Source organism: Oratosquilla oratoria, chromosome 24, assembly GCF_046742065.1.
Source record: "Oratosquilla oratoria isolate Oo_2021 chromosome 24, ASM4674206v1, whole genome shotgun sequence".
In the NCBI taxonomy this organism is placed as follows: domain Eukaryota; kingdom Metazoa; phylum Arthropoda; class Malacostraca; order Stomatopoda; family Squillidae; genus Oratosquilla; species Oratosquilla oratoria.
Window position 1 is genome coordinate 19,445,323 of NC_134800.1, and position 22,408 is coordinate 19,467,730.

At 49.1% G+C, this 22,408-nt stretch overlaps 1 protein-coding gene across 14 annotated transcripts in view; it reads left to right on the forward strand.

Moving 5' to 3' along the window:
- Nucleotides 1–22,408, forward strand: part of msn (serine/threonine-protein kinase msn) — a 258,964-nt gene that overhangs the window by 178,274 nt on the left and 58,282 nt on the right. For all 14 annotated transcript variants that reach the window (XM_076207790.1, XM_076207791.1, XM_076207795.1 and 11 more), the window contains exon 3: nucleotides 10,707–10,763. In XM_076207790.1, coding sequence (XP_076063905.1) covers nucleotides 10,707–10,763 — 57 coding nt within the window. The remainder of the gene's footprint in view (nucleotides 1–10,706; nucleotides 10,764–22,408) is intronic.

Consider the following 22,408-nt stretch of genomic DNA (forward strand, 5'->3'; position numbering starts at 1 on the left):
CCTTCCCTCTCCTCCGTATGTTCACACCTGCCTGTGGAGGTCAGCATGGAGTGACACGGGTATCCGGTCACGTGACCAAGATCTCAACGTGTTAAGTATCAGTCTTGTATAAGGAATGACGCCTAATGAGCTTAATGACCACGGGAATGTTCGTTAATTACCGAAGGGGTATGATGAACCCGGGGGAAACCTTTGCACGCCTCGCGCGACTCCTTCAGGAGTCTCGTGCGTTCCCGGAACTCGCTGGCAGAGGCGCTGCGCCGCCCTCCAGTCTCTCTCTCTCTCTCTCTCTTTCTCTCTCTTTCTCTCTCTCTCTCTCTCTCTCTCTCTCTCTCTCTCTCTCTCTCTCTCTCTCTCTCTCTCTCCCTCCCTCTCTCTCTCTCTCTCTCTCTCTCTCTCTCTCTCTCTCTCTCTCTTTCTCTCTCTGAAAACTCGCCATTGATCTGGCACTCACTGTAGTGGTTTCGATTTCTGTGAAAGTCAGCATGTAATGTCGTGTTGAGAGGCACACTTTATATATATTATTCTGTCTGCTCCTAGACAATTTTATTAATCTGTGGGAGGGTCGTGTTTCCTTCACAGGGATAAACAAATCCGGCAGTATTCACAACATCAGTACAGATCCCACCAGGAGGATCTCCTGGTGGAATGGGTAATGGTCGAGTGGAATCCCAGAAGTCATCGATTCGAGTCCTGCTTTGTTAATATATATATATATATATATATATATATATATATATATATATATATATATATATTTTTTTTATTCATTTATTTATTCATCCATTTATTTTTATTTATTTGTTGATTTATTTATTTTACTACTGCTCTTCCCGAGGGGAGGGGTTGGGTTCTTCGCCACCGACTGCCCCCGGGGTTATTTGTTCTTCCGGAAACTAAAAGATATTTCCAACTAGAGTGGAATGGCAACCGATTAGGGTTAGGAAAAATCGTTCTGACAGCAACGGACAACAGCACATGCATAACAGGAATGGTTGTGTTGACGTAGCTGTGAGAGAGAGAGAGAGAGAAAGAGAGAAAGAGAGAGAGAGATAGCATGTCTCCCTACCACCACCCCATCCATTCCCGGTCGTACCCCGTACCTCAGCCCTACCCCACCCGTCACCTCTCCGACTCCCCCCTCGCAACCCCCCAACCCCCCAAATGACCTCCAACCCCCCCTCCCAACCTCCCCAACCTCCTCCCCAGAGATTTATCGTCTCGAGTTTTCCTCCTGTTGGGTTCCTCCCGTCTCGCACTTTCCTCCCCGGCGCCTCAGAAGCCATTATAGTCCGTTCACGGCAGTCTGGCGCTTAGGCCACGCCCACTTCTTGATCGCAAGGGTGTTGAACTTTGGCGTGTGGGAGGGTCTTCACTCAGGTTCTCAACCTACTTTTCTCGTCGTATGTTCCATACCTATGTGTTGCTGTTCTCAGTGACGAAGCTAAGGGGCGCTACGGAGGGTAAATGAAGATGAGGTCAATGGTGTGAGTAGTAATTCTTAAGAAAATGGTAAACTGGGTAAGAGAGAGTAGTCTGGAGTGAAAGATGTGGAAGCGATAAGGAGGGGAGGTGAAATTGGGCAAGGAAGGAGGGTTGTAATTTGGGCAAATTAAATCGTGAGTGGACACCGCGAGATGGCAAACGTGGCAGGGGAAACGAGAAAGAGAAGTTTGCTGAAGTGACGTGGCAGAGGCTCTAGAAAAATTTCAAGAATTTGCGTCACTGGTTGCGGATAGGAATTCCTAGAACACTAATTTCACTTTCAGTACTCTAGGCTACTCAGAGAAGTTTGCAGAAGTGACACAGCAAAAATTGGAAGAAATTGATAGACATTCTTGTTCGGTGAAGGAGTTCGAAGAGTGCCTGAATTGACAATGACGTGTTTATTTATTTGTTTATTTACTTCTTTGTTTATTTAATCCTCTTTTTTCACTTTCGGTCACCTGATTCGCGACCAAGGTTCCTGGCGGACGGAGACTTACTGGGTGATAGATTCCATACCTGTGGCGAGGTCTTGGAAAGCTTCGCATACTTCGGTAGTGTATATAACAGTGACGGATCATGTCGGGAAGCCTTTCGAAGGATTGCTGTATGTGAGACTAGACACACTGCACACACGCGCGCGCACACACACACACACACACACACACACACACACACACACACACACACACACACACACACACACACACACAGAGATTGTGTCTAGTCACTTTTAGATTGGTAAAGGACTTCAATGACAGATTTCATCATTTATTCTTTGATCCACTAAAGCCTTGTGCCCCGTACAACATTGTTATTCGTAACTTTATATCCTTCCACCTCTTGCACGCTTTTCTCAGCTAAACTGATCTCGTTTTTCACCAGATTCATTTCCAACCTGGTTACTTTCTTCTTCTTCTTCTTCTTCTTCTTCTTCTTCTTCTTCTTCTTCTTCTTCTTCTTCTTCTTCTTCTTCTTCTTCTTCTTCTTCTTCTTCTTCTTCTTCTTCTTCTTCTTCTTCTTCTTCTTCTTCTTCTTCTTCTTCTTCTTCTTCTTCTTCTTCTTCTTCTTCTTCTTCTTCTTCTTCTTCTTCTTCTTCTTCTTCTTCTTCTTCTTCTTTTCCTCCTCCTCCTCCATCGTAGCCTCTTTTCACCACAATTTCCTTTTTCACCCTGGTCTCCTTTTTCGCGCTCTTTTCACCCCCCAATCGCTCTTCTCTCCCTTTCTTTTTCACCCTTTCGCCCTTATTTTTTCACCCTCCTTTTCACCAGCTGTCTCGTCTTCACCCTAGACTTCGTGGTGATCATCCTTCTAATATGTGAGTCGTCATCGCAATGACGCCGTTTGTATCCTCATACGTTTCTCTTCAATTAAGTTAACTTCATCATTGCTTCCATCAGACACCTGTCACAATATTCTCTATCTCTCTCTCTCTCTCTCCATCTCGCCTCTCCCCCGTCTCAGCACTATTCACTCTCTCATCTTTCTTCCTTTCTCCCTCCCTCCCGCCCTCTCCCGTTCTCTCTCTCCCCGTCTCTTTCCTCTCTCTCCCGTTCTCTCTGTTTCCTCGCTCTCTCTCCTCTCTTCCTTTCTTCCTCCCTCCCGCCCTTTCCCTCCCTCTCTCCCCTCTCTTTCCTCGCTCTCCCCTCTCACCTCTCTTCCTTTCTCCTTCCCGCCATCTCTCTCTATCTCTCGCTCTCTCCCCTCTCACCTCTCTTCCCTTCTCCCTCCCGCCATCTCTCTCTATCTCACTCTCTCTCTTTCTCTCTTTCTCTTTCTCCCCCCTCGTCACTTTGCCGGAGTTTTATGAGGATCAGATTCCGATACATGTAAAGCCAAAGTTTCAGGGTCTTCAGCAGCGACTCCCCGGAGAGAGAGAGAGAGAGAGAGAGAGAGAGACACACACACACACACACACACACACACACACACACACACACACACACACACACACACACACACACACACACACACACACACACACACACACACACACACACACGAAATATTGACGCCGTCTTTTATCTTGCGCGCGACCTGTGCGGTGCCAACAACGCTTTTCGTGCATTTGTGCATGTGCGTGTGTATCTCTGTCTGTCATTGTCTGTGTAATCGTTGATCGCTCTTGTCTCAAATCAGCTCTGGGTAATCGTGGGTGGCAGTAGCATGCCTTGCCGCAATTTGCTGCGGTGGTGGCAGATTCGGAAACAAATCGTCTAGGATTAACTAGAATAAAGTCTCTAGACGATGTCACGGGAAAGGGGGGCTCAAGGTTAGTCTAGGGGTTAGCTCCGTTCTGGGAATTCCAGGAACTGGTTTTGTGGGAGAGTCTTGGTTTTTTCCCCCTGGGAGCTTCTGGACACGCAAGGCAGCTGGCTGGCTGGCTGGCTGGCTGGCTGCCTGGCTGGCTCGCCACACAATCATAAGATACCCAGTGAACTCCAGTTGGCTTCGATTCTTCGTCTGTTTCTGGTTCTTCTTTGTCGTCGTCTTCTTTTTCTTTTTGTTCTCTTTTCTTTTGTTTCATCTTCTCCTTCAGTTTCTTCTTCTTCTTCAACTCCTTCTTCTTCTTCAGCTTCTTCTTCTTTTTCTTCTTCAGCTTCCTCTTCTTCTTCCTCTTCTTCTTCTTATTCTTCTTCTTCTTCTTCTTCTTCTTCTTCAGCTTCTTCTTCAGCTTCTTCTTCTTCTTCTTCTTCTTCTTCTTCTTCTTCTTCTTCTTCTTCTTCTTCTTCTTCAACATCTGCTTCTTCATTTCCTTCTCCTCCTCCATGTGTTTCTTCTTTGGTTTCCACAGTAGCTTGTAAGAACCGCCCTTCCCCCCCACACACATTCTTAATTTCTCTTTCGACCTGACGTGTTTATTTGTAGTGTATTCGACACGAATACGCAAGAGGTAGCAGCCATTGTATTACTTAGAAGTGAAGCCAGCTGTACTGTTGTGCAAAGGTGAGAACCATGTATTACCAAGAAGGTTACCATGACCCGATACCAGGTAATACCGCCGTGAGAAGACGCCGATACCAAACGGAGTGGGGAGAAGGTGAGGGGGGGGAGGGGCTTCCGTGGAGTGAAGGAAGGAGTCAGCAAGCCGGACGGATTAAATCATTAAGTATTATTCCTGATGGCGACGACGACGAGCATGACAGCGAACGGCTGGTGAAATGTATCATGCGGCACACACACGCTCTCTCGCTCTCCTTTTCTCTCTTTTTCGCCCTCCCTCTCCTCCCTTTCCTCTCGTCTCCCTCTCACCCTCTCCTTCCTCACTCCCACTTCTTCCTCTCTCCCTCTCCTCCCTCTCTCCCTCTCCCTACACCCTCACTCCCTCTCCTCCCCCTCTCCCTCCACTCTCACGCCCTTTCCTCCCCCTCTCCCTCCAGCCTCACTCCCTCTCCTCCCCCTCTTCCGCCCTCTCCTCCCCCTCTGCCGCCCTCTCCTCCCCCTCTTCCGCCCTTTCCTCCTCCTCCTCTTCCTCCCTCCCCTTCTCTCCTATCCTCCCCCTCTCTCCCTCCTTCCCCCTCTCTTCCTCCTTCCCCTTCTCTTCCTCCTTCCCCTTCTCTTCCTCCTTCCCCCTCTCTCCCTCCTTCCCCTCTCCCCCTCCATCCCCTCTCCCCCTCCATCCCCTCTCCCCCTCTCTTCTCCCCCTCTCCTTTCCCCATCTCTCTTTTACTCGCACACACGCGCACACCCACACACACTTTGCGTGTGTGGGTGTAATGCATTTCGCCGCCGTACAGCTGAGGTCACAGAGGTGATAAAAGAGGGATTTCATAAGGAATAGTGGAATTTGAAAGCGACCATGTGCACGCCGGTATCACGTGGAGGATAACTGGCTCACAGCAGGGTTTGTTGTGATTCACCACGATCCTGAATCACGTGCCGAGCTCGTGATCTACAGCTATTACCTTAACGGACGAGAACTTCAGGTTGAATGCATATGAGTGTTGATGGAAGAATGTCAATGGTATGGTTATATACAGAGACGGAGAAGGGCTTTCGTGAACCACTCCAGTACGACTCAAACTCGCGCGCAGTATTGGCTGCCATATGTACAATGCATCACACTACTCGCATTATAAAATATGAAGTCACTGCTGTATTTCTCGTTCTCTTTTACTCTGAGTAATAAACACACAAAACGTGATCAAACCATTTCACGGAATCCGGGGGGGTAACACGTGTACAACTACAGTATATATATATATATATATATATATATATATGTATATATATATATATGTATATATATATGTATATATATATGTATATATATATGTATGTATATGTATATATGTATGTATATGTATATATATATGTATATATATATGTATATATATGTATATATATATATATATATGTATATATAATACACACACACACACACACACACACACACGTAATCAAGACGCCGTTATCCTCGTGTACCCACTCTCGTCTCGTGACGGCTACGTAGGCGTCATCGTACTTAAGTGGAACCTTCGCTAAGGACACGGTGTAGACTGATTTACCAGCGCTTCTATCCAAAGGACGCAGTAGATAACGTGTGCCAATTTAAACTCCATACTGTCACAGGGGCCAGGTATTTCCTTCATTTAGTGTCGCCAGTCCGTAAATAGAATCGTCTGATGTAAGCCAGAATAAAGTGTAGGAAGTGCGTCAACTTCTGAAAGGGGGCTTGTCACGCTCGGGTCGTTTGAAAAACAGAAAGACGAGGAAGGTCCACAATTTTATGGTGAAGGGAAGTCGAGAATAGATACGTAGGTAACTAGGACTTCGTGTGTGTGTGTGTGTGTGTGTGTGTGTGTGTGTGTGTGTGTGTGTGTGTGTGTGATTCACCACCATGTTGGATCATGTGTTTGATTCGTGATCGACAACTATTACCCTCCCGGATGAGAGCGCTCATATGGCCCAATGTATTGGTAATGCTGTGACCCCCCTCCCCCCTCTCTCTCTCTCTCTCTCTCTCTCTCTCTCTCTCTCTCTCTCTCTCTCTCTCTCTCTCTCACACACACACACACACACACACACACACACACACACACACACACGCACACACACACACACAACTTGCCCAGCAGAGTTGGAATGCCGGCTCACAGTGCAGCGATGCTGAAATTGTCAGCCCTGGGTGGGGATTCGACATCTTATCCGCCTACGAGACTTTCTAGGTTTGGATCTCAATCAGTTGAAATAATTTGTCCCCTTGTTTATGACCATGGTGAATACAATATTCTAGCGTTTACAGGAAATAACTAGATAAGTAGAGAAGTAATATATATATATATATATATATATATATATATATATATATATATATATATATATATATATATATATATATATATATATATATAGTCCCGTAGGGAATAGATAAGTAGATAGAATAGATAAGAATGGATATATAAATAATAGATAAATATATACACATTGTCCCGCTGGGAAGGAGGAAAGGGATAGTTTATGCAGTCAGTGGAAGGCTTTTGAGGAGAACTCGAATCCCGTCGCCGGGCCCGGGGCCTGAGAACACGGGCAGATGCGGGCGGCCCAAGCGGCCCGCCGTAATTTGGGCTGCGGGCAGCTCGACCTAGACTCAAGTGATGCACCATTGTTGTCGAGTCACAGACCCAGCTCCTCCTCCTCCTCCTCCTCTCCCTCTCCCTCTCCTTCTTCCTCCTCCTCCTCTCCCTCTTCCTCCTCCTCCTCTCCCTCTCCATCTTCCTCCTCGTCCTCTGTCATCTCCACAGACCCTCATCGTCGTCCTTGGCCTCTTCGTCTTCCTGTTCATCTTCCTCCTCATCGTCTTCATCATCTTCCTCTTCACCATTCCCCTGGTTCTCCTGCTCCTCATTGTTCTCTTCCTGTTCTTCCTCCACCGTCTCCTCCTTGTCCTCTTCCCCACTCGTGTCCAGGAGGCCACGGTTCTGTAAAATCGTGAGCGGAAGACCAGTCAAGATAATGACAAAGAGACAATCGCATGACAAGTACATCCTTCACGGCCCTGCCCTGTCCTCGGAAGAGTGAGAAAGCCCGGGAGACGGGAAGAGATAATCCTCGTCGGAAATATGCCCTTCTGGCACGAGGTCAGATCACCAAAGCGCGTGACGTCACCAAGGGTATTACGTCACCAAAATCAAGTGACGTCAGAGAAGATCTAACGACAATATTTGACGTCACTTGGCGTCACTAAATGTTCAAACTGGTGCCACCCAAGGGAGAGCGCTTTCTTCGCCTCCTTGGGAGCTCAAGGATTGCCCAGGAAATGAGTGAAATAGGAAACAGCCAGAGTACAGGGTGAAAGGAGGTTGCTGGTTACCATGGAAACGAATAGAATCACCTCGCGGCAACCAGATTGAAAGGTAAAAGTGCCACCCAGCAGGGAAGGCGTCAGGGAATTACACCAGGAGGCGCTTAGCAGCGACCGGAACAGTCACCGTTGGTGGCCCCTCTGGTGAATAAAATCGCCTGGCGACAGGGCAGAGAGGTGGAGCCACGTTGAGACGCCCCGAGGTTGACCCTGGGCGCCGGACATGCCCCTTGTGTGTGCCACACCTTCTTCTTCCACGTGCTGCTCGTCGAAGCCGCCTGTGGCGAGAACTGAAACTCGTCGACTTTCGTCTGTCGGCGAGATGATTTTTCTGCCCAACGACTGTCGGGAGAAGATGAGTCTATCGGGATATTTAATAATTCATTTATTTATTCATTTATTTTGTGTGTGGGTGTACTTATCTGAGAATAGACACCTTAATGATCACAAGAGTTATGTCGACAAGAAATATCTCCCTCTCCTCCCCTTCCCCCTCTCTCCCTCCCTCCCCCTCCCTCCCTCCCCCTCCCTCCCTCCCCCTCTCTCCCTCCCTCCCCCTCCTCTCCTCCCCTCCCTCATTCCTCTCCTCCCTCACTCCCCTCCTCCATCACTTCCTCTCCTCCTCCATCCTCTCCCTCCCTTTCTCTCATCTACCTCACTCCCCTGGTCTCCCTCTCTTCCTCCTCCTCCTCCTCCTCCTCCTCCATATCGAACAGGACTTGCACGGAAGATGAGACCAAGTCCAGCGCCCACTCGCAGTTGCAACCCGGGGGCCCCCCACCCCCCCATGTCAGCACTCCAGTGAGTCAACCAACAAAATTATCGTTTTCTACGGGGAGAAAAAAATGACGATTATAGTAGACGACTCTCTCTCTCTCTCTCTCTCTCTCTCTCTCTCTCTCTCTCTCTCTCTCTCTCTCTCTCTCTCTCTCTCTCTCTCTCTCTCTCTCTCTCTCTCTCTCTCTCTCTCTCTCTCTCTCTCTCTCGTGAAGGCGAGTGAGGGTTGGCTAGTGCAATGGAGGCGAAGGAAGAAGAGGAGGAGGAGGAGGAGGAGAAGAGGACGATGGAGGGGGTTCTGGGGGGAGATGCTCAACAGGTTGGCAAGTGCGAGTGGGTTGCGTTTGTGCCCCTCCTCCTGCTCCTGCTCCTGCTCCTCCTGCCGCTGCCGCTGCCGCCGCTGCTGCTTCAGCCGCCGGAGGGCGGGTGGGCGGTCGGAGGAAATGCTCCGCGAGCAACTTAGGCGCGGTTTGCACCCCCTCCCTCCCTTCCCCCTTCCCCCATATCTCTCTCTCTCTCTCTCTCTCTCTCTCTCTCTCTCTCTCTCTCTCTCTCTCTCTCTCTCTCTCTCTCTCTCTATCTCTATATATATATATATATATATATATATATATATATATATCTTTATCTTTATCTTTATCTTTGTGCCTATGTACATGCTTACATAAATTCAGTAACCAATCATTATGCAGTAACGACGTAACGACCATTGATTTTGAAGATAATGAATCCGGGGTTGACCACTTCGCTGCTCTCGACGAACTCCTTCATCACGTTCTCGAACTTAGCTTTATTAAAGCTCGTGGAGTCCCGTTGTACTCGGCAAGATCTATACGTATGCAAGCACATACAAGTATGTACAGTATACAAGTATGCAAGTATATACAGTGTTGAGTTTAATTTCTTGTGTTGATGGGGAAGTTGAAAGGAGTGACGTGGCAGTGGTTGGCTGATGATAATTTTGATGGTAGTGGTGGAGGAGGAGGAGGAGGTGGCCGGTATTGTTGAATATGTCGAGGAGTTGGTTTTATACTTTTATTTTGAGTCACAGAAGACACACACACTCTTCCTATTCTTTCTCGCCCATTCCTAATCATTCCACACCCGTACTTCTCATTCCCCGTCCACTTCTCTTCCACCTAACCTACCTTTTGACGGAGTCCCCCCTCCTCTCCTCTCCTCTCCTCTCCTCTCCTCTCCTCACCTCACCTCACCTCTCCTCTCCTCTCCTCTCCTCTCTCTCTCTCTCTCTCTCTCTCTCTCTCTCTCTCTCTCTCTCTCTCTCTCTCTCTCTCTCTCTCTCTCTCACACACACACACACACACACACACACACACACACACACACACACACACACACACACACCCCTCCTCATCCTCCTCCCCTCCTCCCTCCTACTCCCCCTCTTCCACTGTGCCCCCCCTCGCCCCTTGTTCCAGTCGTTTCCCCTCGCCCCTTCTCCCTCAACGACACGCACAGTTGCTTGACCCAGCAGCACGCCAGCCCCCACACTCCGACCACTTCCAAAGCACTAATCATCGCATCGCACTGTCTCCTATTAACTCCCTTCATAACCAAGGGAGGATCACGGAAATGAATTGGATAAACTGGCGGATGCCAGAATAAAACTAAAAGTTCCACCGACTTCCAACATCATCATGCGTATGTGTATTTACCTAGTTGTATCTTACGGGAAGAGGAGCTACGCTCGTGGTATCCCGTCTCTGTATCTTGGCATTTCTAATTTGGTCTTAAATTCGTGTATTGTTTTTGCACACAGTATTGTTTCGTCTAGTATGTTCCATATATCCACCACTGTGTGTGTGTGTGTGTGTGTGAGAGAGAGAGAGAGAAAGAGAGAGAGAGAGAGAGAGAGAGAGAGAGAGAGAGAGAGAGAGAGAATTTGCCTTTGTTATTATGTGTCAATGCACTTGTCTGTGCTTAAAAAATTATTGTCCTTCTCCCTCCCACAATCCCTGAAGCTCTGTGGGCGCTGAAGGGAGTGGGGGGAGAAGGGAGTCGTGTTGGGGGTGGGTGTTGTCACCCGACATGCTCACTCTCCGGCCACGACGAAACCCCAGAGCCTCACCCAACCCATCCGGTCCGGACTAACCTGTTCCTTCTCTCTTTCCGCTCGCAGGGTCGCCACACCAAGACCGGCCAGCTGGCAGCCATCAAGGTCATGGACGTCACAGAGGTCAGTAGCAGCAGCAGCAGCAGCAGCTCTTCGGTTTCGGGACTTTGCCTCGCGGGAGTCAAAGAACCGCATTTTGTTTATTCAATTATTCATTTATTTCATTGTTAATTTACTCGTTTATTTATTTATTTATCTAGTTAGTTAGTTATTCTGTTGCCACGTCTTCAGCACGGTGACGTCACCGTGGTTGAAGAGGTTAATCGCTTTGTTCGTGTGTGTGTGTGTGTGTGTGTGTGTGTGTGTGTGTGTGTGTGATTTAACGTGGTCTTGGATCACATGTTGGACTCGTGATCGACAGTATTACCTTCCCGGATGAGAGTTCCGAGCTCATATGTGACCCTATATATGGGTAATGTTGTGGCCTTACGCACACGTGTGTGTATATATATGTGTGTGTGTGTGTGTGTGTGTATATGCATGTATGTATGTGTATGCGTATGCGTCATGCGTGTATGTGTGTGTGTGTGTGTGTGTGTGTGTGTACGCGCCATGCGTGTATATGTGTGTACGCGTCATGCGTGTTTGTGTGTACGCGTCATGCGTGTTTGTGTATACACGTCATGCGTGCGTGTGTGTGTGCGTGTGTGTACGCTTCATGCGTGTATGCGTGTTTGTTGTTGTACTCGTTCTAACCTGTTTGTGTTTTACAGGACCAAGATACATCATGGTGCTTTGATGCATGTCGTTGTTGTCTGGTTGCGACTTTTGATATCCTAATTTGCTTTGAGCTAATGTGTGTGTGAGTGCGTGTGTGTGCGCGTATGTGAGCGGGTGACGCGCGCGCGCATGTGTGTGTGCGTGTACGCATGTGGTTCACCATGGTCTTGGATCACGTGTTGGAGTTGTGATCGACAGCTATTTCCCTCCCGGAAGAGAGCTCAGAGCTCATATATGACCCGATATATGGGTAAATGATGTGACCTTACACGCGCACACACACTCAACTCCCCATCCACGAGAGATGGATTAACGACTCGCAGCGCAGTGATACTGAAGTTATTTCAGCCCTGGGCAGGATTCGAACCCGGACCGCCGTAGTGGCGGCCGTGAACGCTACCATCGCTCCATGTGTGTCTATGCGCATGTAAACTTCACTTATTATAGCTTAAGATTCATTTTAATAATAATAATAATGATAATAATAATAGTAATTTACGGTTTATTGGGTATAGCAGCATTTCTGCTGAAAATATACATCCTACAAGATTACAACAATAAAATACTATGACAGTGAGAAGACGTTGTTACAAGCTTTAAAAAACTAGACAAATAAAACAGCAGGCCAAGTTATAGGTATGTAGTACAACAATATTAATTCTAGTTGTTGATTAAGTCCACAAATGTCGGTATGGGGCTCTTCTTATACCGGTCGGTACGTGCTCTGATCGGCTTGATGGAATTATGGTGCCTCACCTGGCACGTGGACGAGGTACCTGAGGAGGTAGTAGATTCCGGTGCCGAGGATGTTTGACCAGGCTATTTCATTGTGTGTGTGTGTGTGTGTGTGTGTGTGTGTGTGTGTGTGTGTGTGTGTGTGTGTGTGTGTGTGTGTGTGTGTGTGTGTGTGTGTGTTTGTTTTATGTGCTTGAATTGGTGCACCATCGTCATGTTTGACTGTGCACGTTCTTGTAAATTCAGGGATGAACCCCCACCCCTCCCCCACGGGGTTAGAAATACCTGCCCGTCCTAAGGGGCCACCAGCGGTCACGTGACCAAGTGGTATATAAACACACACACACACACACACACACACACACACACACACACACACACACACACACACACACACACACACACACCTACACACACACACCTACACACACACACCTACACACACACACCACACACACACACCTACACACACACACACCTACACACACACACCTACACACACACCTACACACACACACACACACACACACACACACACACACACACACACACACACACACACACACACACACACACACACACACACACACACACCACACACCTACACACGCACACCACACACCTACACACACACACCTACACACACACACCACACACACACACACACACCACACACACACACACACACACACACACACACACACACACACACACACACACACACACACACACACACACACACACACACACACACACACATACACACATACACACAGAGCGGCGTGGTTATGTCAGTTGTCAGCAATGCCACGGCATTTAACCTGCCAGAAACGGCGATCCCCCATAAGTCCAGGCTCTGCAGTGTGTCCGTGTTGGTCTGTAGGACTGGGCGTGGTGCCCCGGAGCGCTTCACTGAAGTGGTTCAATGAAGCATTAATTGAAGAAGCAGAGGGCGCCACACGACGGCGACGACGACGTACCTGTTCGTTGTCATCCAACTCGTCTACTAGAGTGCGAGAGACTGGTTATTATGAAGACGAGTTGATACGTAGTGTACAGCATGATGAGTTTTGCTTCATTCCGTTCGTGAAATTGGATCGAACTGAAGAACCACCACGGGGGTGAGGGGAGGGGCGCCGTCCATCGATCGACATCCCGACTGACTGATCGACTGACCGACCGACTGACTGACGTTGCTGGGTCTCGTCGAAGAATGGCTATGACGTCAAGTCCTGGTTGTCGGGTATCAAAAGGCCCCCTCTTCCTCCTCCTCATCTTCCACCTCCTCCTCTTCTTCCTCCTCTTCCTCTTCCTCCTCCCTTTTTGTTGTGCAGTCACCACGAGAGAAGTGACTCCAGTTGCCAACAAACTCAGGTTGTGTGTGTGTATGTATGTGTATATATATGTGTATACATGTGCATATATATGTGGGCGCACTCACGTCTACACGCGCGCGCGCACACACACACACACACACACACACACACACACACAGAGAGAGAGAGAGAGAGAGAGAGAGAGAGAGAGAGGAGAGAGAAATGGAAAGAGAGGGTGAATTAAGAGTTGCTGCACCGTAACAATATTTCAGTACAGTTATATTGAAATCAAAGTGCACATCAAAATATATATGGGTGAACTAAATGTACATCAATTGAATAGAAAAAAATAAAACGAATGTTGATAATAGTGTCCTTTTCTCCCTGGAGACAACGTGGCAAACACTGATTTTTTTTTTTTTTTCTTCTTGAAGACGTTTAGGATTTGTTTAATCAAAAAAATTCTGCAATCGCCTCCCAAACTGGGAAGTCTCTTGGCGTTAGATCAACCAGGAAAGAGAGCCATCGTAGACCCTGATTGTGTAAACAAAAAACACCGTAAAACCACTGAATTGAAGCTGAAATGCAAGCTGGAACTAAATTTTGGGTTACGCTGCTTAAGTATTTGCATGTGACAGTAAACAACGGATCACCATAAACGGTGTAAAATCCAAATGGGGGAGTCCTCATTATGTGTACAAACGACGTGGACAATTGGATTAATAGTGATGTTAGTAAGTTTGCGGACGACACTAAAATAGGACGCCTAATAAGGTCAGGAGAAGACGCCGAGATATATATATATATATATATATATATATATATATATATATATATATATATATATATATTTTGAGAGAGAGAGAGAGAGAGAGAGAGAGAGAGAACGGAGTGCGAGTGGGACTTGGGATTTTTAGTGAGTTCTGGCCTTAAATCCAGGAAACTGTGCATTGACGCCAGGAATAGAGCTAACGGAGCATTATGTTTCGAATAAAAGTTATGGATAAAAGTGAAGAGGGATTTATCAAACTATCTGGCATTAGTTAGACCCATCCTTGACTATATGGTACAGTTTTGGTCTCCGTCCTATAGAATAGATATCAGTTCACTAGAATCAGTACAGAACAGAATGACCAAAATGATACATGGGCAGGCTTAGGCACCTTAACTTACACTCTCTGGAAAGACGCGGTGCGCGGGGTGTTCTAATAGAGGTGTTCAAATGTATCAAAGAGTGGCGCAAACAAGGTAATCATATTAAGACAACAGGGCAGGACTCGCAGTAATGGATTTAAACTGGACATATTTAGATTTAAGAAGGAAATAGGCAAAAATTGGTTTACAAATAGGGTGGTCAACGAATGGAATAGACTTGGTAACCATATAGGGAGCGCTGTAAATATCGGCTGTTTTAAGGAAAGGTTAGACAGCTTTATGGATGGAGATGACAAGTGGTAATGGACATGGAACTGCCTAGTGTAGGCTTTATGATCTTTTGCACTCTCCTTCATTCTTATGCTCTTATGTGTGTGGAAGGTGTGTGTGTGTGTGTGTGTGTGTGTGTGTGTGTGTGTGTGTGTGTGTGTGTGTGTGTGTGTGTGCGCGCGCGCGCACGAGGGTGGCTCTGCGTGCGTTGGACAGGTAGGGCGAATGGTAACATTAGAAAGTACTCTTGTGATGAGGAAGTGACCATTTGGGGCAAATCTCCATAAACACCGAGGAGTGGACGCGGAGAGATGGATGAAATAGCCTGGCGACAGACAGAGGAAGAAGGACGACTAAGGCACTTGGCAGCGCGGCTCCTGAGGGCTTTGGAGGAGGAGGAGGAGGAGGAGGAGGAGGGTGCCGGGAAGGTGTTTCCAAAGATTCTCTCCCTCCCTCTCTCCCTCTCTTTCTCCCTCCTCCTCTCCTTCCCTCCGTCTTTCTCGCTCTCCCTCCCTCTCTCCCGCTCTCCCTCCCTCTCTCCCTCCCCCTCTCCCTCCTCCTCTCCTTCCCTCCATCTCCCTCCTCCTCTCGCTCTCCCTTCCTCTCTCCCTCTCCCTCCTCCTGTCCCCCTCCTTCCCTCTCCCTTCCTCCCTCCCGCCCTCCCCCTCTCGTATTGAGCGAAGAAGAAGAAAAAAGAGTGGCTCTTCATGGTTATTTCCGATGCTTAAAAGGTTTTCACAACTGATGAATCATGGCTGATTTCAACTTTTCATGTTTTATATATTTTTTCTTAATCGTGCATTGCTCTTTTGTTTAAATATTTTTGTGGCTTTTGGAAACGAGGTCGCAGTGTTGAAGTAGTGTCCAGTGCATCTGGGCAGTATTGGCGATTATAGAGGCTTTAAAGAGCGTCACATTAACGGAGATGGACTTAAGCTGATGGTTTCCGCCCTCAGCTGCATGGAGTGGCCTGGCGTCAGCCAGAACTAATTCTGTAAAGACCGTCACAGTAATGAAGGGATTCAGAGAGAGGGGGAGGAGCTGGGGAGAAGGAATTTCAAGAGCCTGTTTAATGCACATTGTGTGTGTGTGTGTGTGTGTGTGTGTGTGTGTGTGTGTGTGTGTGTGCGCGTGCGTGCGTGCACGTGTATATACACGTCCGTCCATCCGCCTGTCTGTCCGATATTCCATCGAGCTGGGGTCAGGGGGGCGGGCGTGTCATTTTGCCCGGAAGAAGCTGCATAACCCGCCCACGCGCTGCCTTTGACCCCCCCCCCTCTACCACCACCACCAAAGGAGAGTGACTCAACCACGACCATCCTCCTCCATAAGCACTCCAACCACCTCCTCCTCCTCCTCCTCCTCCTCCTCCTTCATGCTGCCTGTCCGTCTTTGTGTCGGGCCGTGGGTGATGGGACACCGACTTACTTGAGGGTTTGGTCCCGGCGACGTTATTTTATTTATTCATATGTTTATGTATTTTATTTGTATATTTTTATCGCTATGTGTATGTTCTCTCTGGTTGGTAATCTTACCGGAATAAAGAATCGCAACCGTTCATGTTGCACATGTCATCCATTAAAGTTGGTTTCTTGTCTTTGGAACTTCGTAACCAGCTGACGGCGATATAGGGGTTCTTCAGATAAATAGAATAGCCTGGAGGCAGGAGACCTCAATACGTCGTCGAACCAGCCTCGACGGGTGCCCAGTGGGTCCTCGGTTCGAACCTCTCCGATTGCGACCCTTGTGTCTTCCCCCAGGTGGTGGTCAAGGGGAGGTACAAGAAGCGCGAGGGATAGTGAGAGCTCAAAGTGAGCCTCTTTGGAACTGTGTAATGCCTGGGCAAACCATGCCGACGGGAGACCTTTGGGGCTCGTGGAAGCCACGTGGGAGAAGACCCTGGGCTCTTCACTGCCTGAGGAGATCACATGCAAAAGAATTGGATAGCCCGCCGACAGCAAGGGGAATGGTTTTTTTTTTCACTTTTAACGGCAGAGGGTAATCGAAAAGGGCTTTGTTATGGGATGGGCTGACACGGGGACGGATAGAATAGCCTGGCGGGAATAATATAAGGAAAAGGACCACTGAGTACCAAAGGAAGAAGGTGAGGGTAGGGGACACGTATAGCAACCTTATCCGTCTTTCTTACGGGGGCGTCCATTGGTCGCTGGAAGATGTGGGTACCCACTGGAGCAGTGACGGCAGCTCTTGGCAGATTGGACGAGCACCCTGGGCCCCGCCCCCATCAGTCTGAGCTGCCTCCGGCTTGTTGCACGCCCGGCCGCCCACACACCCCACCCACATGACCTACGGCAACCAGAAAAGACTGCCCGCAGTCTTTTGTAGGGAGTCTGCGTTTTTGTGTGTGTGTGTGTGTGTGTGTGTGTGTGTGTGTGTGTGTGTGTGTGTGTGTGTGTGTGTGTGTGTGTGTGTGTGTGTGTGTGTGCGCGCGCGCGCGTGTTTGTTGACCCAAATGTACAAGAAAAGAGCTATTTTCGTGCGTCCCATCTCCTTATATTCAATGATCAAACTTGGGTGTGTCTGTGTACGCGAGCTTTGTTTATGTGTATGCGCGTGATTTGTGTGTGACTTTGAAAGATCTGTTCACTGTGTACGTGGCTCGTTTGAATTACGAATAGGGTTAACCAAACCCCAACTCTCAGCCATGCATTATTCTCTCTCGTCCCTCCTTTTACCCCTTACCTCCTCCTCCCTTTATCCCTCTCCATCTCCTCCTTTCGTTCTGTTTCTACACTCGTGGGTTCTCCACGTGGGAGACGCAGTGATCGCCCCATCCTAGTCAGGTCTCCTGCTGCGCTTACCACCTTTTGGTGTCCAGTTAGTGAGGGGAAATCGGCGGGTACTTGCAAGTTGTGGCCTTTCAAGAGGACGTCTAAGAGGATAATCCCTCCTTCCTTTCGTAGTCACAATACTTCAGACACATTCGCCTCAATCGGAGTTGCAGCCCCGGGGGCTGACACTTGATCTGGTGACTTTTATTGTTTCTTCCCACTGCCAGCCGGGCATAGGAACAGTACCCCACTAGTACAACACATACAACAATCCAGACTTGTTTCCCAGAGTGACCTAGGACCTGTGCCAGCTGCCATGGGGCTGCGGGTCTTTTCGTTGTTTTTTTCATCATTGAACATCCGACCTTGTCATGGACCTACAGGTCTCCAGTCTGTATGCTTGGTCGTAGAGTCTTTGTAACACTGGCTGGCTGGACGCCCAGAGAAGATAAGCGTAGCTTGTAGAACAGGACCAAGAATAGCTGTAGGAGGACAAAAGAGAATATAGGAAAGGCTGGAGAGGGAAGAGAAGGGGAATGGATGGGATAGGGAGATGGTGAAAGGGAAGGGAAGGGAAGGGAAGGGGAAGTTTTGGAGAGCGAGAAGATGAGTATGAGTGGATATAAACGAGTGGGAGGGAGAGAGGGAGGGAGGAAGGGAGTGGGAACGTCAAAGTTGACTCCCGTCGCGTGTTTCTCTCTCCCCCTCCCCCTTCCCTCCGCCGGGTCTCGCTTTGCTTCGCCAACTTGATGTCATCTTTTCCCGGGTAGGCCTACTGAAACCGCTCTGAACTGTTCCTCCTCCTGGGTCCTACGTCGAACGAGACGGATCGTTTTCCCTCAAGAGGAAAAAAAGACGACCTAATCCTCAGAATTTCCTCATTCCCCCCCTCCTCCTCTTCTTCCTCTTTCTCCTCCTCCTCTTCCTCCTTCTCCTCCTCCTCCTCCTCTTCCTCCCCCTCCCTCCTCTTCCTCCTCCTACCACCAAGTGAGGCAGCAGCAGGGGCTACCTGCTAGTGCAAAATGCCTCTCGGACTAACTTGGTCGTCGCGTTGGTGCCGCGTCGGAGTGACAGCAGCGAGAGCTCGCGCTCGCGCCAGGAATTTCCCGTTCTCTGTCCTTCATCGGAGGGGCGTGTTACTAGGCAAAGGAAGGGAAGGGAAGGGAAGGGAAGGGAAGGGTAGTCAAACAGCGCACCTACGGGGCCATCAAACGCCGTTCTGTTTTTGTTTTTACATATTTACTGTTTTTATATTTTTATTTGATCATATTTTACACGGCAATATGATATGTGTATATTACATCTTTGGCGGAAGTAAAAATAGTGAGGAGTGTTTTGCTTGCCTGTTTAGCTATCTTGCGTACACGCGCGCGCGCGCGCGCTCACACACACACACACACACACACACACACACACACACACACACACACACACACACACACACACACACACACACACACACACACACACACACACACACACACACACACACACCCATGCACGCACGCACATGCACGCACACACATGCACGCACACACAAACACACACACACACACACACACACACACTCGGTGGCACGGTTGGTAGAGCGCTGAACTGGGAAGTAGAAGTGCTCCCAGTACCCAGTTCGAATCCTGCCCAGGGCCGAAATTATTTCGGTATCGCTGTGGCTCGGGTCGTTACTCTGACTCTCGTGGGCGGGGAGTTGGGTGTGTGTGTGTGTGTGCAAGGTCATAGCATTACCCATAGATCGGACCTACGAGCTCTGAGCTCTCTTTCAGGAGGGAAATAGCTGTCGATCACGAGTCCAACACGTGATCCAAAGACCAAGTGAATACACACACAGTCACACATGCATGATGGTGGTGTTTCCATATTCCTCCACTGCAGCACCAGGAGGAAGGGGAGGAGGAGGAGGAGGAGGAATAGGAGGACGACTTCGCACCGCCCAAGGTATAGCGAGTCACTTGACTGCTGGGTCCAGCTGCGATCGCCCTTGGAAGTTATTTAATCCTCGCACACGCCAAGGTGGTCCTCCTACTCGATCCCCATCCCCTCCTCCTCTTTCTCCTCCTCCTCCTATCCAGTCACTGCTACCTCTTCCTACTTTTCTTCATTTATCTAAAATTCTTCTTCATTTTGTCTCCTTTTATTCCTTCTATTCTTTCCCTTATCCACTTTCTTTTCTCTTTCATATTCCCTCCTCCTCCCACCCCTCTTCCCCTCCTCCTCCCACTCATCTTCCCCCTCCTCCTCCCCCTCCTCTTCCCCCTCCTCCTCCCCCTCCTCTTCCCCCTCCTCCTCCCCCTCCTCCTCTCCCTCCTCCTCCTCCTCCTCCTCCCCCTCCTCCTCCCCCTCCTCTTCCCCTCCTCCTCCCCCTCCTCCTCTTCCTCTTCCATCACCTCATCTTCCTCCTCTCCTCCTCCTCCTCCTCCTCTTCCTCTTCCATCACCTCATCTTCCTCCTTTCCTCCTCCTCCTCCTCCTCCTCCTCTTCCTCCTCTTTCTCCATCGCCACCGGTTCTGTGTTCTCACGGAATGTGGAGTGGGAGGTTGGTGTGTTCGCGAATCAAGCCAACGCCGCTGGCTGCCTGCCTGCCTGCCTGCCTGTCTGTCTAGTAGAAATAACTAACTGTATAGACTTAATGTCAACTATTTTTGCAGTATGCAGCCTCCCCTCCCTCCCTCCCTCCCTCCCTCCCTCCTTGGCATCAATAGCCCCCCCCCCCACCTCTTCTCTTTCTTGCCCTCTCTCCTCCCTTGTCTACCAGTTCCTACCTTCCTTCCCTCCTTCCTTCCCTCCCCCTTCCTTCTCTCCCCTTCCTTCCTTCCTTCTTTCCTTCTTCCTTCCCTCCTTCCTTCCTCCTTTCTTCCCTCCTTCTTTCCTTCCTTCCTTCCTTCCTTCCTTCCTTCCTTCCTTCCTTCCTTCCTTCCTTCCTTCCTTCCTTCCTACCTTCCCTCCCACCTTCCCTCCCTTTCCTTCCTTGCGACCCTTCATACTTTCCTATCGCCTTCCCCATTTGGGCAACCTCTTTTCTACCTTCGTCTCATTTCCTCCTTATCTCCTTCCTCTCATTTCTTACCTACCCCCCTTCGTTTCTCCCCCATTTCCTTCCCCCATGTCCTCCTCTTCGCCCTCTTTCCCTCCCCCTTCCCTCCCCCTCCCCCTCCCCCTCCCCCTCCCACCCTCCTTCTCCTTCTCCTCTCTTCTCCTTCCCCTCCTTCTCCTCATTTCCTGTCGTCTTCTTCTTCCCCTCCTCCCCCTCTCCTCTTTCTACCAACCCTCACTTCCCCATCTCATTCCCCTCCTCCTCCTTCCTCCCCTTCTTCCTCCCTCTTCTCTGTCCCTTCCCTCTCTCCTCTCCTCCTCTCTTCCTCTTAACCCCCTATTTTCCTCATTCCTCCACCTCTTCCTCCCTCTTCTCTGTCCCTTCGCTCTCTCCTCTCCTCCCCCACCTCTCCACCACACTCTCTTCCCCTCTCCTCCTCTTAACCTCCTCTTTTCCTCCAATTCTCACCATCATCCCACCCCCTCTGCCTTCCCTCCTATCTCCTCCCCGTCTCCTACCCATTTCCCTCTACCCACCTCCTTCCCATCTTTAACCCATCTCTTCCTCCCTCTCGTCTCCCCCTCTCTCTTCCACCCTCCCCTTTCTTCCACCCACATTCGTGCCCAGTGTCTCCTGCCTGCTGGTGGGTGCATCCATCCATCCATGCATCCATCTCCATCAATCCATCGAACTGGATAGTAGGAAGCAGAGGACTCGTTTGCATAGGTCACGCAGGGCCACGAGCAGAGAGGACTTTAGGCCTGAACTTGTTGCACCAAGAATACACCTCTTTTTCCTCCTTCCTCTTCCTCCCCTTCCTCCTCCTCCTCCTCCTCTTCCTCCTCTTCCTCCTCCTCCTCCACCTTTCGTGTGTGTTGATAGAACCGTCCGCACTTTTTTTTTTTTTTGTGTGTGTGTGTGTGTGTGTGGGGGGCAAGGCCTAGTTATTCTATTTAAGCGAAAGGCACTTTTTTAAGGTTTGTGGAGCTGCCACTCCCCCGGGCCTCAAACTTGTGGCGGTTCGAACAGTTCCCACGAAAACTCGAGAGGCGGTGTCCACGTTATGCCACTGTTAGGAGTGGTGGTACCCGGAGGAGATCAGGAAGGGAGGGCAACCTTAGACATCGCCAGGGGGAGAGTCTTGGTCGGTTGAATCCCTTCTTTTGACAAAACAAACACACACACACACCCGCGCACGCACGCACACACACACACACACACACACACACACACACACACACACACACACACACACACACACACTCACACTCACACTCACACTCACACTCACTCACTCACTCACTCGCTCTGAGGCATGATTATGTGTTGAAAGATGGGGGAGAGGTTAAAGTCTGTATGCACAAAAGCAGCTTATCGTTTGTCAGAGGTATTTCAACCATTTGATCCTCTGTCGAGGGATCTTAGTGGCGGCGGGAATGGCGAAGATTTTTTTTTCATGTCATTTTAGTCATGGAATAAGTGATGTTGGTGAAAGGTCAAAGATGTTCATCCTCTCCAACTCCCCGTGCACTTTGATGCCCTTACAATGAGTTACAATGATGAAACATATAAACAGAAAACCTTTCGGCCCATGACGAGGTCAAGTGTGCATAGACATGACAACATTTTGCCTTTTTTTTTTTTTTCCTTGCACACTTTGGTTTCCATCAT